The sequence below is a fragment of the Lampris incognitus genome, chromosome 16 (genome assembly GCF_029633865.1).
Source record: "Lampris incognitus isolate fLamInc1 chromosome 16, fLamInc1.hap2, whole genome shotgun sequence".
Classification (NCBI taxonomy): Eukaryota; Metazoa; Chordata; class Actinopteri; order Lampriformes; family Lampridae; genus Lampris; species Lampris incognitus.
In genome coordinates this window covers 28,897,995-28,915,238 of record NC_079226.1, presented here as the reverse complement: position 1 = coordinate 28,915,238, position 17,244 = coordinate 28,897,995, and the positions used below count along the sequence as shown (strand labels likewise).

Sequence of the window (17,244 nt, the reverse complement as noted above, 5' to 3'; positions counted from 1 at the left end):
TTGTGGGCTTTGAAAGATGCTTGTGCTTTACGCCAATTCTGGAACCCAAACACAGTAAAAGCTTCCTCTGAACGAAAAAATCCATAACTGCCCGCAGGGGCAAAATGTCTGCATGAGAAACAGAAGGCTGCGTCCATAATCACTGAGTATTCCAGCCAGCTATATTGCTCATACCATACGCGATTAAAGTTCCTTTTCTGAGTACCAAAGGTCGTTGCTGGGTACTTGCGCACTGGGCGTCGCGGTCCTTCCACTGGATTTTCGCTAAGATCCTCCGGTCCACAAACCTTGCTTGAGGCTGAGCTGCTGCCAAGGTTAACAGCAGAAGGGTTAGTATTAGCATTAGCAACACGGTCACTGGCAATAGCTAGCTCCCCCGTGAGACCAGCACTTGCTGAACACTCATCTGACTCCGAGGTGTCGTCTGTTGCCATATCCTCAGTATTTAGCGGTGGAATGTCAGTACCCTCACCCTCCACACTGCTTACTGGTACTGGTTCTTCCGAACTACGAGCATGCTTAATTGGGATAACAAAACGTTCCATTTTGCTGGCAAGGGCAAAAACACTACTAGCAAACAGCACTGAGAGCGAGCGGGAAGTTGACAATTTCGAGGGGGAAAACAGATGACGTCAGACCTAAGTGCATTTCCTACATTTCGTAATGTCATTAAATAAATGTTGGTCATTTTCGGACAAAAATTAGATAAAAAGTGAAAAAGATAAACAGCCTTACAGATATATTTGGTTTGGTAACTTTATTTGATTTCATGGGGGGGGGGGTGCTACGCCACCGCTAGGGGGAGCCTAAGCACCGGCAAGCCCCTCCTTAGCGGGCGGCGCTATTGAGAGGCTAGGCTAGGGGATGGTATTATCTGCTATTAATGCATAGGCTTAATGGGAAATTTGATTGTAATTATGAGTCAAAGGCTCACAGTTGAATGAGGTTCCTTGAATCATATTTTAGCAAGATGTGGACTTTTTTTATTAAGTGCCAGTCCACTGGATTGTTATATTTTTCATGAAAAAATAAGTATACTTCCTCCTACTCTTTTTCAAACATGTAACAAATAATCTGATGCATACAGAGATTTGTTCACTGAGTTTGATGTGTGGATTTGTTGATCACTTCAAATTATTGGCAATGGTTTATCTGCATGTTATATCCTGCTTATTTACATTTTCGAAATAAATCATTCTTCATTCAAAATCCTAGGAAATTTAGCTTCCCCATACCTGATGCCGTAGCACATTCTGAGCAGATATTCATTGATATTTTCCATCTGTTGTATATCAAACATGGTGAACATCACTGTCCTCATTATGTAAGAAAAATAAAAGGAAATCGGTTTTGACTAAAATTGTAATTTAACTGATCCTGTTCTGTATTAGTGTGCGATGACAGAAGGACAACAGGATGGAGAGACCCCCAACTTTAACACAGGAAGTGAGGAGATGGAGAAAGCAGGGCCCTCGGAGTAAAGAGATATGCCCCCACTCCATGGCAAGAGGACAGGATGAGGATGAGAGACATTGAAGACTTCTTGCGAACATGCCTAGACAAGACCGCACACCTCCAGAGATTTCTCCAGCAGAGATCTATTTATGAAGAGGAACTCTTCAAATCTAAACAGGCAAATGGCACTCTTTCTACCAAGGAGGCCATGGAGCGAGAAAAGAAGTCGGCTGAATTGCAAGAGGAGAGGATGACAGAGGTGGAAAATCTCTTGCAAACCATCCTGAGCATGACTGCATACCTTGAGCTCTGCAGGAGAGATCTATTTATCAAAAGCAAATCCTCTGTCAGAATGAGACCCTCCAGACCGAGTGTCTTCTCAAATCCAAAGAGGCACAGGCTGCTTGTTCTGCCATGGAGCGAGAAAAGGAGTCAATCCTTCTGGACAAAGACAAGCTGCTGCAGGAGGTGAAGGCCCTGCAGAGATATGCTGTCCCGGAGAGCGCTGCCACTCTGAAGGCGGAGAAGTTAAAAACTGTTGTTATGGTGAAAACGAAGGCACTGGTGGAGTGGGTGGAACACCTTGCTGACGATGCCGAGCTTTGGGAGCAGAGCAAAAAAAGACGGCTTCTGAGGCAGAAGAGGAGTTAAATAGACACCTCCAGCAGTGGCAGTAGGAGAAGGAGCGTCTCCTTATTTACCAAAAGGAACTCTTCTGCCAGAATGACACCTTCAAGACTGAGTGTCTTCTCAAATCCAAAGAGGCACAAGCTGCTCGTTCTGTCAAGGAACAAGAAAAGTCGATCCTCCTGGACAAAGACAAGCTCCTGCAGGAGGTGGGGGCCCTGCAGAGATATGCTGTCTTGGTGAACGCTGCCGCTCTGAAGTCAGAAGTTAAAAGCTGCTGCCATGGGGAAAACAAAGGCGTGGGTGGAACGCCTCGCGGACTATGCCAAGCTGTGGGAGCAGAGCAAAAGAAAAAGATGGCTTCTGCCTTCCTCCAGGCAGAAGAAGAGTTCAAAAGACACCTCCAGCAGTGACAGGAGGAGAAGCAGCATCTCCTTATTTAACAAAATGAACTTCTCTATCAGAATGAGATCCTCCAGAGTAAGCGTCTCCTAAAATCCAGAGTCACAGGCCGCTTGCTCTGTCAAGGCGGCCACGGAGCGAGAAAAGGAGTCGATCCCCCAGGAAAAAAGACATGCTCCTGCAGGAGGTGGAGGCCCTGCAGAGAGATGCTGCCCTGCAGAGATGCAGCCCTTAAGGAGGAAACATCATCTCCTGATGAAGCGGAGACAGAGGCCAAGGGAAAACATAAGGTCAAGTCCAAGAAGGGCCGTGTGCGGCGCTTCTTTGGGAGGTTGAGGAGGATATTTTGATGCATTTGTTCCCCCTTTGACAGATTTTTTTTGGAAAGAGCCCTTCCTTCTTCAAACCCACTAACCAATGGCCAACAACGGCTTAAAAAAATAAAATGAGCTGTCTGTCATTACAATCCGGCTACCTAAGCCGACCTGTCAGGTTTGGCTGCCCAGCGTCCCCCGGGTCTCAGCTGCCCAGTGTTCCTGAGTTCCAGAATTGTCGGTCTGTCCCTGTGCCATCAGCCATCTTTGCCGATGAGCAGTCTGTCCCTGTGGCCTGTGCCATCGGCCATCTTTGCCAACGTGCGGTCTGTTCCTGAGCCGTCGGCCAAGCCACTTCTGAAGCCTGCTGCCGGGCTGCCTCCAAAGTCTGTCCCCTGAGCGGCTAACACACAGCCTCGGAAGCTTGTCCCGAGCGGCTGCCACGCCGCCTCCAAGGTCTGTTCCCCGAGCGGCTGCCCCACCGCCTCCAAGGTCTGTTCCCCGAGCGGCTGCCCCGCCACCTCCGAAGTCCGAAACCTAACCCAACCACGCTTTCCAGACGCCCATTTTAAACCCAATCTTAACCTAATGTTAACATCTGGGTTAAATGGCGTTAAACTTTGTCCCAGTTCATAACAGTGCAAATCTGCAGCTCACTCGATTCTCAACACATTTGGTACTTTGGTTGACACAGGGTCAGTCTCAGTTCTCCTTAGTGATAAGTAATAAATGATCTCCCCTATTAAGAGGCGTGAATTATTGACTACTGAAAACTTAACGTATTGGATGGCAATTGGTGCCGTGGTGTCTATTCTCTAAAGATCTTCAATTAAATGACTTGTCATCAGAATGTGCTTTTGAGGCGTCTCTGAGAACAGAAAACCAACTGAACAGTGTTGTGATTCCATCTTTTTCTTCAGCAGTTTGTTTTCGCTTTTCTATTTTACAATAGACCATTATTTATCTAAATACATAACCCAATATATAATTACATGTTTGTCTCAGACATGTAATTATGGTAACGATCCAGCACGGACATAATATTGTCGGAGGTGGGTTTAGCGTGGCGGGTGAGGTCCAATCAAATTCTGCTTAGGGCCCCATAAAGCCTTGGGCCGGCTCTTAGTATGCCACTGTATTGTTTAAGGGTGGGGATACCTGAAGTCAGTTGAGACTGAACAGGTCACTTAGATGATTAAATGTGTCCAGACGAACGAATTCAACTTTCTGCGATTTTTTTTTCTTACCTGGATTATTGGGCATGCATATAAATTTCGACGATAACTGCCTTAATGGGCTGTTTGCTCGTACGCAGACGGCGTGTAAAATGGCAGACTACAAGAACCACCTGAGATTCAGCCTCGGGTGCAGACAGTGGGATGACACCTGAGAGCCTGCAAATGAAATCTTCGGTGAAGGCCCACCGAGCTAACAAGATCCTCTAGAGGGCACAAAATCAGTTGTTGAACAAACAGGTGAGAAACTAATTTTACCATCGACCGACACTTTGCAAGCCAGAGGAACAGATCCAACAGAGACTCGCGTCGCGTCTACATGAAACCACTTTCCAACATGTGTTTGGGTTCACGGAGAAGGCTAGTCGAGCACGACACGGAAAGTCGAAAACCAGGCAGCAAAAGAAGTTTGACCTACTTGCTGCGCGCCAGAGACATCAACGGACAGTGCCCCCCAAAGTATACAGAGACTGACGCCAGGCACACACCAGCGATGTGGACAAGTGGGTGAAGAATCTGTCCGACGGACAACTCACCCAGGCAGAGAGACATCCTTGCTAATGGGCTGAATTTTGCTCTCACACCAAGTAAATTCCGCTAGTGGAACTTATCACAGCTACGGAATCAGCGATCTGTAAAAACATCACAGACGTGGAAGCGGAGCAATTGAATGAAAATAAAAGCCACTTTATTTGACATTGTATTCTTACTGTAGCATTCCCAGCTGATTGATGGTCATAGTCTTAAACTGATGGTTTATAAAGATTTGCTTTATTAATATAGTCTTCACAAACACACCGTAAGAGCTTGTGCCCCCATCAGCCGGGTGCTAAACAATATTAAATACACTCTTTCGAAAGCCCTCCAACACTTTGTCGGTGATTATTTTCGTCCACCGGTATTCGAAAACCTTTTCCCAGTTTATCCATTTCCTTTTTGCTGATTCTCCTCTTTCTGGCTTCACAACTGTGCATGAGCATCAGGCAGTCTAATTGAACCATCAAAAGTGCATTTTAAGAAATATGATGCCATCATAAACAAATACGCATGAGCACAAAAAAGGGCACTTATCAAAAATAACATAACTCAAAGGTTACTTACACCAATGAACGTGTTCTCTGCATTTAACCCATCCTATTGTATAGGAGCAGTGGACAGCTGCAGCACCTCGGGACCAACTCCAGTTCTTTCCATTGCCTTGGTCAGGGGCACAGGCAGGAGAATTAACCCTAACATGCACGTCTTTTTGATGGTGGGAGGAAACCCACGCAGACACGGGAGAACATGCAAGCTCCACACAGGACCTGGGACGGCCTGGGGTTTGATATTTCTATTCATGCTGTTTTTATTTTTACTCTTATTTGGTCTTATTCTTTTTCCCTTATCTGGTTTTATTTCTTTGTCAAGCACTTTGAAACATTTATTTATAGAACTTTTCCAAAACAAAGTTATTTTGTGGCTAAATGTAGTAGCCTCAAAGTAATGTTGTGCAGTCTTGATCACTGATTTTACCGCCCATCAGAATTTTATTCATTCTGGAAAAAAGCAAAGCACAATTCGTGTTCCATAACACAGAAAACAAATCCACATATCCAAAGCACTCCCGTACAAATAATTGTAAAATGTACAACTGTCTATGAACAAATGTCCAAACGAGGCTTTTCTTTGTTGATGACCGTTTCCAGCAAAGAAACAACTGTTCCATTATTTGGCCCTATTTATCAACTGATAAATAACTTCACGAAAAAAATGATAGTAGGCATTTTAACTATCAGCAGCAAGGAAATATCTGTTCCATTATTTGGCCCTATTTATTGACTGATAAATAACTTCACGAAAAAAAAAAGAGAGTAGGCATGTTAACCATTCAACAATTGGATGAACAAAGGTGTATTACCAAATATGATTGAACTGAGCTTAACTCGAGAGTGTCGGATTTGGACAAAACTAAACTCAAGACAAATTGAGTCATAAGCTACATAGCAGCTTCCTAAAATAAATAATGCATTTACAGTTCTCTAGTGTAAGGGGAATCATCCACTGAAGGCACTTCAGGTGCTATTTCCACAATAAGGAAAAAAAATTCAAAGAGGAACATACAAAATAATAACGGTAGAGTGCCAAAGCCTACTTAAGACATAATATTCTTACATCTGAGTAACTCATCTAATTATAACTCAGATTATTACCAGATGTGATTAAGACCCTCAAAGATGAAAACACACAATTGGGGAGGCTTTTAAAGGTCTAAATGAAGAGTGAGTTAGAAATTGAAGTCCCGCTTGTGGCTTTGCTTGTTTTGTTACTGTCATATAATACTGGACACCCCCATTTAGAAGGTTCATGTTTTTCAGTGGTTGATAGATTATGGGGTTATTTTATAGCAGCTTCTGGTTGAGAATTTCCCACATCATCAACTTCCTGAAGAGAGGCATGTGGCACTAAGAAAAAAGAGGCAGAGATTTGCTTCAGTGTTTGAAAGTGTGGAGGAAAAAAAAAAACCCCATCTGTTTAATGTGCAAGGCAGAGTTATCAAGTTTATATGTTGGATGTGAAAGCAAGTTTACACTGACTCTCATTGAAATGCTTGTTTTGCTTATTTAATTATATAAGATTATATATACCTGTTTGAAGGTGAGAGGTCTTCCTTTTGAGATGAAGTGGGCATATTTACAGGCGAAAACCCCACAGTCACTGCCATTTTTCTGCTGGGGGATCTCCTAGACATTTAAACAGAACCATTTACCTAGTATCTAATAAGTTAAAAAAATAAATAAATCCAGATATCAGTGATTTTACTGGGACTTACGCTGGCTCTCAAGCTGCCAACAGTCCATTTGGAGCTGTCAAGGTCTCGGCCCTTCTTGGTATTGTGCTCCTCCCTCAAGTAGCGCCTGGGAGCAAAAGTCATTTTCTCATTATGCAAGAACTGATAAGGGATTTTATGACAAAAGATAGTCTTTAAGGTGGTGGGATATGTCAAGGCCCCAATATAAATCTAACTAGGCTTGAGAATTGCACCTAGTAACCCAGTATCACAATATACAAGAGGGAAGCACAATGTAGACTCACAGTAAAAGGCTACAGACATCATCATGTCTCTGGCCCATAGAGTCGTAGGACCTAACTGTCCGTGATTTGAAATCCACAACCTGTAAGAAGAGAGGGGGTAAAAGAACAAATAAGTTAAAGAATGAAAACTCAACAAAAATAGAAGAGCATTGTCCATATACTAAATTAAATTTCCTTTATTAATCGCCTTGAGGAAATTCATTTACTGCAAATTAACCCATCCTGGCCATGATCTGTGTAGCTAGGAGCAGTGGGCTGCTGCCTTCATGCTGCGCCCGGGGACCAACTCTAGTTCTTTTCCCATTGCCTTGGTCAGGTGCACACACAGGAGTATTAACCCTAACATGCACGTTTCTTTTTTTTTGGGGGGGGGGGGATTTTCCCCCGTTTTCTCTCCGATTGTATCCGGTCAATTACTCCACTCTTCCAAGCCATCCTGGTTGCTGCTCTGCCCCTTCTGCTGATCCGGGGAGGGCTGCAGACTACCACATGCCTTCTCCGATACATGTGGAATCGCCAGCCGCTTCTTTTCACCTGACTGGGTTTTGCTAGGGGGAAGTAGCACGTGGGAGGATCACGCTATTCCCCCTAGTTCCTCCTCCCCCCTGAACAGGCACCACGACTGACCAGAGGAGGCACTAGTGCAGCAACCAGGACACATGCCTACATCCAGCTTACCACCCGCAGACACGGCCAATTGCGTCTGTAGGGACACCTGACCAAACTGGAGGCAACACAGGGATTCGAACCGCCGATCCCCATGCTGGCAGGCAACGGAAAAGACTGCCGCGCCACCCGGATGCCCCACATGCATATTTCTTTTGATTGCAGGGGAAACCGGAGCACCCGGAAAAAACCCACCACAGACACGGGGAGAACATAAAAACTCCACACAGAAGACGACCTGGGAGGACCCCGAAGGTTGGACAACCCCAGGGTTCGAACCAAGGACCTTCTTGCTGTGAGGCGAGAGCGCTAACCACTGGGCCACCGAGCCCGCCCAACAGATGACTTTATGAAAATATGGACAAAATCATGAACTCAAGATGCCACTGTGGTTCTGAGCAATCAATCATACTAACAGCCATAGCCCAGTGGATGCCCAGGTGCAGCGGTACTAGTATGAGGTCGTAAAGGAAGAGGTCCACGGCCTTGGTCCAGCGCTTCACGGCTGCATAGCCTCCAGCCTGCCCCCCAACTCCACCATCCAGCTTAGGGAAGAAAAATGTGCTGAAGGAGTAGACTTTCAGTCCCCCTGCTTGACCAGTGCAATGCTCCATGACCAGAGACAAATAAAAGTTGATCACCTACAGAAAAACAAATGTTTTATTTTATTTATTAGTTTGTCAGGGACAAAACATATAAACCAGTTACAATAACATGATACAGATGTGTTGCATATAAGATTTCTAGCCAAGGCTAATTTGTAACCCGTGTCCCTGGTTAGGCTTTTCTACTTAAAAATGGTCGTAACATATCACCATTACCAAAAGTACATCAGTTAAATTGAGAACAATAGTCACATTCTCATATATGCAACATGATCATACGAAAGTATTTACATCACAATCATTTTACATGTGTTGTGTAAGTTTGTGTACATCCGTGTACGTTTCCTAATTCATGGCAATATATATATATATATGTGCATGTTTATAGGTAAGCGTGTCTGTGCATACATGCACGTAATCTTTGAGTATATATTTTTGTGTCTGTTCCTCTGTGTGTACATGTGTATGTGCACAAGTGCATGATGAGTGATCAATGATTGCAGGTTTGATTTTGTTTCAGCCAGTATTTTCCGTTTTCATTAAACCTTTTCAGATCAGTTAGCGTTTTTATTTCTGTAGGCAGGACATTCCAAAAATGTATCCCTTTTACTAAAAAAGATGACTGACCAAAAGTAGTTTTGCGCTGTGTCAACCTGCAGTTGCCATTTGCTGATCCCCTAGTGACAATTCTATTGGTGTTTGTTTTTGTGACATATGGACAAAGTACAGCTGGAGCAAGATTTTTCAGACATTTAAAAATCAATTTGATAAAAGGAAATTTGATAAAGCTGTCATAACTGAGCAACTGTTACTTTTTCAGAATTATATAGTGATGCCATTTCATTTGTTTTTGATCCATTATTTTCAGTGCTTGTTTGTGTGGTGATGTAATGAGTTTTACAGTTGACTGTGAAGTCTGGCTCCATACAGTAACACAACAGAATAAATGTGAAAATATGGCATGCATGAACAGTTGAGCTGCCTTAAGGGGTATGTGATGTCTCGTCATTCTAAAAAAGTTCAGATTTGTCTTTACCTACTTGCATAACTTTTTAACGTTTATCAATTTTGAGCTGGGAGTCCAAAATGACACCTAAAAATTTAAAATCCCTGACTTCCTTTGTTTCCTCTAGATCTAATCTTTTGCTTTCCTTCTCATGGAAAAACACATTGACAGCCTTTTTAAGATTCAGGGTTAGATGATCGTTTTTGAGCCACCCTCCATTTTGTTTGTTAAGGTCTCTGCTGTTACACTGGGGGTTTTAGCTGATACATTGTCAGTGTAATTTGAAAACCAGCTCTTTTACAGCGTGTTGGCAAATCATTTACATGTAAAATGAAAAGCAAAGGCGCCAAGATCGAGCCTTGTGGATTACGCATTCTGGATCATCGGGGATTGAATGTTTTGTATTGATTTTAACACATTGCTCTCTACATTCAACATATGATGCAAACCAGCCAGTTGCTTGTTCTGAAAACAAAGGCGCCAAGTTTGTTCAGAAGTATGCCATGGTTCACGGTGTCAAAGGCTTTTTTAAGGCCAAAAACGAGCGCTCCCACTTCATTACCCTTGTCTAGTGAGCTCTTGATGTTTTCAGTGAGGTTGGCCATTTATGTTGAGTACTCTGGCCTAAATCAAAATTGTTTAGGATAAATAAGTTCATTGCTTTCAAGGTGGTCAACCAGTTCTGCAATAACTTTTTCCAGAACCTTTGAGAAAACGGGTAGAATAGAAATTGGTCTATAATTGCCTACTTGGTCTGATGCTCCAGCCTTAAAAATTGGCGTGATGATCACCACTTCCAACTTTGTGGGAATTAACTAGTTCTGATGGAGAGGTTTATCAAATGCATTATAGGTTTGAGCAGGGTGAAGATGTGTGTTTTGATAAGAGCAGTATCCAACCCAAACAGATCCTTTCCTTTGAATTACTTAAATTATTGATAATTTTACCCATCATACACAACTTTTAATAGGCAAATTGTTTACAAATTCACTACGGAGATTTCAAAAAACAAAACTAGAAGAGTTCACTCAGTAGAGTGCAGATTCCTGCCAGGCTATTTCCCCTTTCTCCGGTGCGCTAACCATGTCTTTATTTTCATAACAACAAAGCTGGTAAATCGTTGACTTTCACGCATACGTAACCCATCTATGGTTGACTCAGATCGGGCAGCAACATGGTCAAATGTTATTAAAAATTCTTTATAACGGAACAACTTCCTCTAGGTTGCAGTCAAAACAGGAAGTGTTGCATATTCTTGTCACTGCCTGTCATATGCGAGATTGTGTCTGCATATAGATGGGAGGTTGATCAGCTGGCCCTCTGGTGCGACCATAACAACCTGGAGCTGAACATGCTCAAAACAGTGGCGATGACAGTGGACTTCAGGAGGAGCCCCCCCACCATACTCACCAGCACGGTGTCTATGTTGAAAACCTACAGATTTCTGGGTTCCACAATCTCTCAGGTGGATCCAAGGTGGGCATCCAAAATGGTCACAATCATCAAAAACGGCCTAGCAGAAGGATGTACTTTCTCCACCAGCTCAAGAAATTCAACCTGCTTCAAACTCCATTCAAGACTTATACACCTCCAGACTCAGGAAATGGACAGGCAACATCACTGCAGACCCATCACACCCTGGTCACAACCTGTTCCAACTCCTCTCCTCTGGCAGAGCACTGTACCCCAAAACAACCAGACATAAAAACAGTTTTTCTGCAGGCTGCCATTGAAATGAATGCTTAACACTGTCAATAAATCCAACCATTTTGTATATACTGTACTGCACATTGAACGTATACTGGTATGCTCTGTCATGTCCAGCTACCTCAGGCATGTACGTAAGTAACCTGCTAACGTCTATTTCAGCATCTGTGTCATATTCCCATCCATGTGAAACTGAAAAATAACTGGCAAATTTCGCAAAAACTCTCTGGGGCTCGCCTTGCACCGGCTTCAACCAGTCATAAGTTGTTTCCCAGTCTTTGCTGTAGCTGCATTTCCTTTTGTTAGTGTTACTGTCCATCATATTCTGTCTAAATCTGCAGTGATTTTGTGGTGACTCGCAATTTTCCCCGTTGGGCGAAACCTGTGGCAGCAAAGACAGTGACAGGTTAACCTGCACTTGACCCACGTGTGCCCAGTTTGATTGACATCAAACACAGCCCTGTGACGACAGCCTTCCCTGCTTTCTTCAGTCATTGGATAAAAGCCAGATTTTAGAAAAGTGTCTGTCCTGCAGTGGTTTGACCTTTGAAAACTCGAAATAAAGTTGGCACCCGATGTCTGGCTCCATCAAGTTAGCCGACTAAAAAAATTCCACAGCGCAACATGTGTACTTCCGATGCAGCCTTCACCCTCCCAAAGCACAGCACGACACTCACTCCAACAACACAAACACAGAAGAGAAGCATCGAGGAGTCAGACCACTTTCGTAGGTAAGAGGAGTATGACAGATGCCATAAAATCCACTCGGTTGGTAAGAAAAGCATGCCATAACATTAGTTACAAAACTCACTCCGTAAGGTTAGTTTCTCCGTCTCTCTCCCCCTCCCACACACATACCAAAGAGCATAACGTCGGTCTGACATGAACTTGACAACAGGTTGTCAATTCAAACAGAGAACACAATTTCCACTGCTGTGTTTAACCTTCAAATGTCTTCTTCTTCTTTCGGTTTATTCCCTGTTTCTCAGGGGTTACCACAGTGGATTTTAGTTTCTATTGGTACCCTGTGAGGGCACAGCACCAATGGCGGCTGTTGTTAACCCGGGCCTTAACTGATTCGGTATGGAACCTCGACCGATCTGGTATGGTCTTGTCAATCCGCATATTGGATTTGGCAAAATTTTACATCGGATGCCCTTCCTGACACAACCACTAACCCTATGGACGGGGGCACAGGTGAAGCACCGGATGTCATCCCAGTATTCATGGACTTTCGCCCATGCTTGTCACCATGCTTAACCTTCAAGTAACTAGGGCTAAAAGAAAAAAACCTAATGTGTGATATTTTAATTACATATAGTGTTATTGTCAGTGTTGTGCATGAACATGCTAAAAGAGCGGCGGTCATTAAACATGTTAACATGTCCAACATAATTTGATGTCACATACATCATTAATCCCAGACGACGACGTTGGGTGGCAACGCATTGCTAGAAAGAGCAGCGGTCATTGCTACCCAAATTCCCCTCGGGGATGAATAAAGTTTGACTTGTTTTGTTTGCATATATTATGTAGTTTATTTTCATGAATATTGATTCGTTTTGTATTAAAACTATGCAGGAAGTACATCTACGTTCTATGTTGTACAGGGACACATTTAGTTAGTTGTTGCAATTTCCTCCGAGAAGAAACGTGAAGCGGGAGAAGTTTTTCTACTCGGCTTAAAAGTTTTGAGTTTAAAAGTGATATTGCATTGCCTGTTTGAAGATTTTACGTTTGTTCAACTGGACTCATTCTCTCTTTGTTTTGTGCAGCCAGCAAGGTACGTTCATTTACGTGTTTTATGTTTCGTTGCACATATGTATAGTTAGGTTTCTACAGTTAGTGTGTGATATGAAGGCATGCTTATTCTTTACATTGTCGTGGATTTGATAATGGTGATATTGGATGAAGTACAATTAAGATGAATAAATCCATCAGTAACAGAAGAACTACAGTGTTGTATATTTCCTGGAGGGAATGATAGAGTATTTCTGATTCAACATGGTATCATGTACAACATATTTTGATGTCATATACAACATCATTAATCCCAGACGATGACGTCGAGTGGTAACACGTTGCTAAACGAGCGGTGGTCAATAAACGTGGTATCATTTACAACATATTTTGATGTCACATGCAGCATTGTTAATCCCAGACGACAAGGTTGGGTGGTAACACCGAAACCCTATTAGGGACACATTGTTACTTATGCACTGGTGGCAATGATTGCAAGGCTGGGAATGGACAGGTAGGAGGGGGCTCTTAAAGCTCAGAGCAGCTCATTAAAAAAAAAAGAGAAAAAGAACGTGAACACGAACTAGTTCATTTTAATCTCCGTATCGTTAGTTTCTTCGTCTTTCGCCCCCTCCCACCCACCCACACACACACACACACACACACACACACACACACACACCAAAGAGCATAACGTCACTCTGACATGAACTCGACAACAGAGAACACAGTTTCCACTGCTGTGCTTAACCTTCAAATGAAAGTAGGCTAAAAGAAAAAGCTAATGTATGATATTCTAGTTACAGTGTGTTATTGTCAGTGTTGTGCATGAACATGTCAGACGGTCCTTTCATGTGGAACTACATTCTCTCAACCACAGAACGTCCATCTGATTCTGCAGCATAATAACATGCGCTGCATAGGTGCACTTGCACTTATGCAAAGGAATACGGACATTCTGCTGTTGAGAGAATGTAGTTCCATATGAAAGGGCCATCCGATGGCAAGATAAAGCAGTGAAAATATTCAAAACATAGCATACACTTACAAGTGGTTAAAATGCATTTTGTCCGTGTCCCATTCCTCAACTTCTGTGCTGGCTACTCCTGCTGAATCTCCAAACTGGGAGCGCACAGACTCACATCTACTGCAGGTAATACACTGACTATCGATAAGTACCTCATACAACCCCACTTCAAAAACACGAACATCACTTTAAAGATAAGAGAATGGGAAAATAATGACACTAACGTACATTTTTCCATTCAGTTCAGTCAAAGCCTGCCGGGAGCACTTTAACCAATTTATGTGGAGTTATTTTAATATAATTATTCAGTTTGATCGAAGTTTACTTCCTGCTGTCCATGCAGTTTAATTCATTCCATTTTTACATTTTGGAAGTTGTTTATTTTTAATCAAAAAAGAATTCCACTCAGATTGTTATCTAGTGCCTTGAACATCATGCACTATTTTTTTCAAATATTTTCTGTTTTACACAAAATTCAATCAAACATATGTTAATTTAAAGGCGGCCTTGTCTTGCTGTAAATTTTGGAACACATTTTTTTTACATTTACTGCAACTGAATATTGGACCCAAATATTGGCCATCAGCCTCCTCCTAGTAGCTGGTAGCTGGTCACTGAACATGCCATCAAAACTTCAAGCACTAACGTGCAATCTCAGTGGCTAAAAACATGCAATTTGAGTCACAAATTGCACTAAAAATATATACTCTACAATTAAAAATGTGTTTTATAACTTAACAATTTTCCATGATCTCAGTGATATTTACAGGACGTTTGATCAATTTATCATTTTCCAGGTAGTTTCCATGAATAGGAAATCTAGTTATATATACAAAGAAAAAAAACTAAATATAGCTGATTGGATAATTAGAGTAGCAAATTAAGTAGTGCAGTACTCATAAAAAGTAGAATTGGAACCCAAATGGATTACACTTCAGATCAAACACAACTACAAAACCCTCTTATAACTGTTATACCTCATCGTTAAGCCAGCTGCCCTCCTGCAGTGTGATCAGGTCCCTCTGTGTGATGCGTAGTTTAAATGCCGCACTTAGGACAAGGTTAGGATCACTCTGGGCCAAAGCTCGACTCACCTCCGCTGCCATGTCCTGCACACAAACCATTATCACATGGTCAAACTAAACTATTTTTCCATCTTCCATACAGAACCTACTCATATCTATTCATTTATTTATTTTAATTCCCCCTGGCCAATTACCCCCACTCTTCTGAGCCATCCTGGTCGCTGCTCCACCCCCTCTGCTAATCCGGGGAGGGCTGCAGACTACCACATGCCTCCTCCGATACATGTGGAGTCATCAGCTGCTCTTTTCACCAGACATCAAGGAATTTCACCAGGGAGACATAGCATGTGGGAGGATCACACTGTTGCCCCGACCGACCAGAGGAGGCGCTAGTGCAGCAACCAGGACACATACCCACATCCGGCTTCCCACCCACAGACATGGTCAATTGTGTCTGTAGGGATGCCCGACCAAGCCAGAGGTAATACGGGGATTTGAACCGGCGAGCCCCGTGTTGGTAGGCAATAGAATAGACGGCTACACCATCCAGACACCCACCTACTCATATATTGCCCATGCATAAATCTTTATCTCACCTTAGTCAGTCGAGGAAAGTCCTCCTCGCAGTGCCATGTATGGGTTGCGTGTGTAGTGTGTGTGTCAAGCCGGGTCAGTGCAGGATTCTCTCTGTCCACTAAATTGAGATGTGTAGCTACTTCTGTAGAGAGATCCGCCTCTGCTTGCGGTTTCTGTTGGGAATGGGGTGGGGACTTTCATGTAACATTAATGCCGACAGAGAATATCAACAGAGTAATAAACGGAAATGACAGTCGACAATTGAGTGGTTTATATGTGTGAGAAAGAGCAAGAAAGATTCCCACCGTTACATATACGCAATTACGTTTGTCTCCAAAAGCTCCATTTAACGGGTAAGTGAAACACAGGTCACCTCTCCTGGGGACACAACATAAAGAGAGGATAGAACAATCATCACAATACTTTGAACATGCATGATAAAACAAACCAACATACATCTAGACAAACACCAACCTGTCTTTGGCTTGCTTGGTTGTCGGAGCATCTCTCCGCAAAAACAAACTTTGGGTAGCTGTGCAACAGAGAAAGGTGACCAAAGGTCATTACCCTTAGAAAGTACAAACACACATTAAGTAGGTGTAAATACACTTTAAGGTTCATTCTGACTGAGAAACTTCATAGAAGGAGATCATGCCCAGGACTAGGTTAAATTGTTGTACAACTGTCAACAGACAAATGTGAAACAGCAACAACAGACTGGGCTGAAATTATACCTAAGAATCAACCATGCGACTTTGCTGGAATGCCGCTACAGGGTGACAATGAAGGCAATCTTGCCGGAGTTATAACTTTGCAAAACAAGTGTTGCTTCAAGAATCCAATTGGGAAGCAATGTTCGGACTAGAGAAAACATTTTCTGACTTTTTGAAATGGACTTCTGCATGTTTTCCCCAGAAAATTTTCTTGTAGCAATGCACCCCTTTTCCAGTGCCCACAGTAATATTTCTCAAATCAACATGGCACCCCAGTGAATATGCCCTAAAGAAGTCTCTACCTGTAATGGGTCCCATCTTTCTGATAACAGACTCACAGGTTTTTCCCAGAACAGTAGCTTTATGGTCGCCCTGTGTAATTGACACCCTGGTTGGAAAGAGAAAGAAGGCTAAAATTTAGGATACAAGAGGATTGATTAGCTTGTAAACTGAGGCATGCTGTTGTTAATGACCTCAGTGAAATTTGATTACTTTCAAGTCAGACTGACATGTCTACTCACTCTTGTGGCCTCGTTTGACTGAAAGGCAGAGGTTGGCTTTTGTTGTACTTCTCCGTCACCATCTCCAACAATCGCCTGTAGTGTTCTTTATTATTATTTTTTATAGCCTTGAAACACAGTCCAGGCATATGACAAATGGTTAGCAGTAGTCTCACCAAGCCAGGGCATCTAAAAAGTCTTGAAGTATGATCATGGAGCATTGGAAATAGACTACATTAAATAGAAGCATTCTAAATAAATAATAATAATAATAATTAAGGCTGCATCGATACCGATATTGGATATCAGGCTAAAATGGAGTACTGGTATCAGAGATTTTGCTCAAGACTAAAATATAATATCAAGTCATAAATAACATGTCATAAATAAAAGCAAAATGGGCTGATTTACAGCATTTTTGGCAAATGTAAGCCTGTATTTTATTAATGGTGAACCCCCCCCCCCCAAATTTTTTTTATTCTATCGCAATTATTTGGCCCACTGACCCCAAACTAATGGTCTAAGTCTGCAGTGTTGAGCAAAAATAATGAATTAGACTGGTACTCAAAAATCA

General features: G+C 42.6%; 1 protein-coding gene across 2 annotated transcripts in view; it reads right to left on the bottom strand.

Annotated features, from left to right (window-relative positions):
- Positions 1–4,720: 4,720 nt before the first annotated feature.
- senp2 (SUMO specific peptidase 2) overlaps positions 4,721–17,244 on the bottom strand; it is a 29,476-nt gene continuing 16,952 nt past the window's right edge. For both annotated transcript variants that reach the window (XM_056295988.1, XM_056295989.1), the window contains exons 7-17: positions 16,692–16,798; positions 16,473–16,558; positions 15,932–15,989; positions 15,763–15,835; positions 15,478–15,630; positions 14,834–14,965; positions 8,188–8,412; positions 7,106–7,185; positions 6,843–6,927; positions 6,658–6,753; positions 4,721–6,474 (exon numbers count right to left, since the gene is read on the bottom strand). In XM_056295988.1, the coding sequence (XP_056151963.1) occupies positions 6,412–6,474; positions 6,658–6,753; positions 6,843–6,927; positions 7,106–7,185; positions 8,188–8,412; positions 14,834–14,965; positions 15,478–15,630; positions 15,763–15,835; positions 15,932–15,989; positions 16,473–16,558; positions 16,692–16,798 (1,158 nt within the window). In that variant the 3' untranslated portion in view covers positions 4,721–6,411. The remainder of the gene's footprint in view (positions 6,475–6,657; positions 6,754–6,842; positions 6,928–7,105; positions 7,186–8,187; positions 8,413–14,833; positions 14,966–15,477; positions 15,631–15,762; positions 15,836–15,931; positions 15,990–16,472; positions 16,559–16,691; positions 16,799–17,244) is intronic.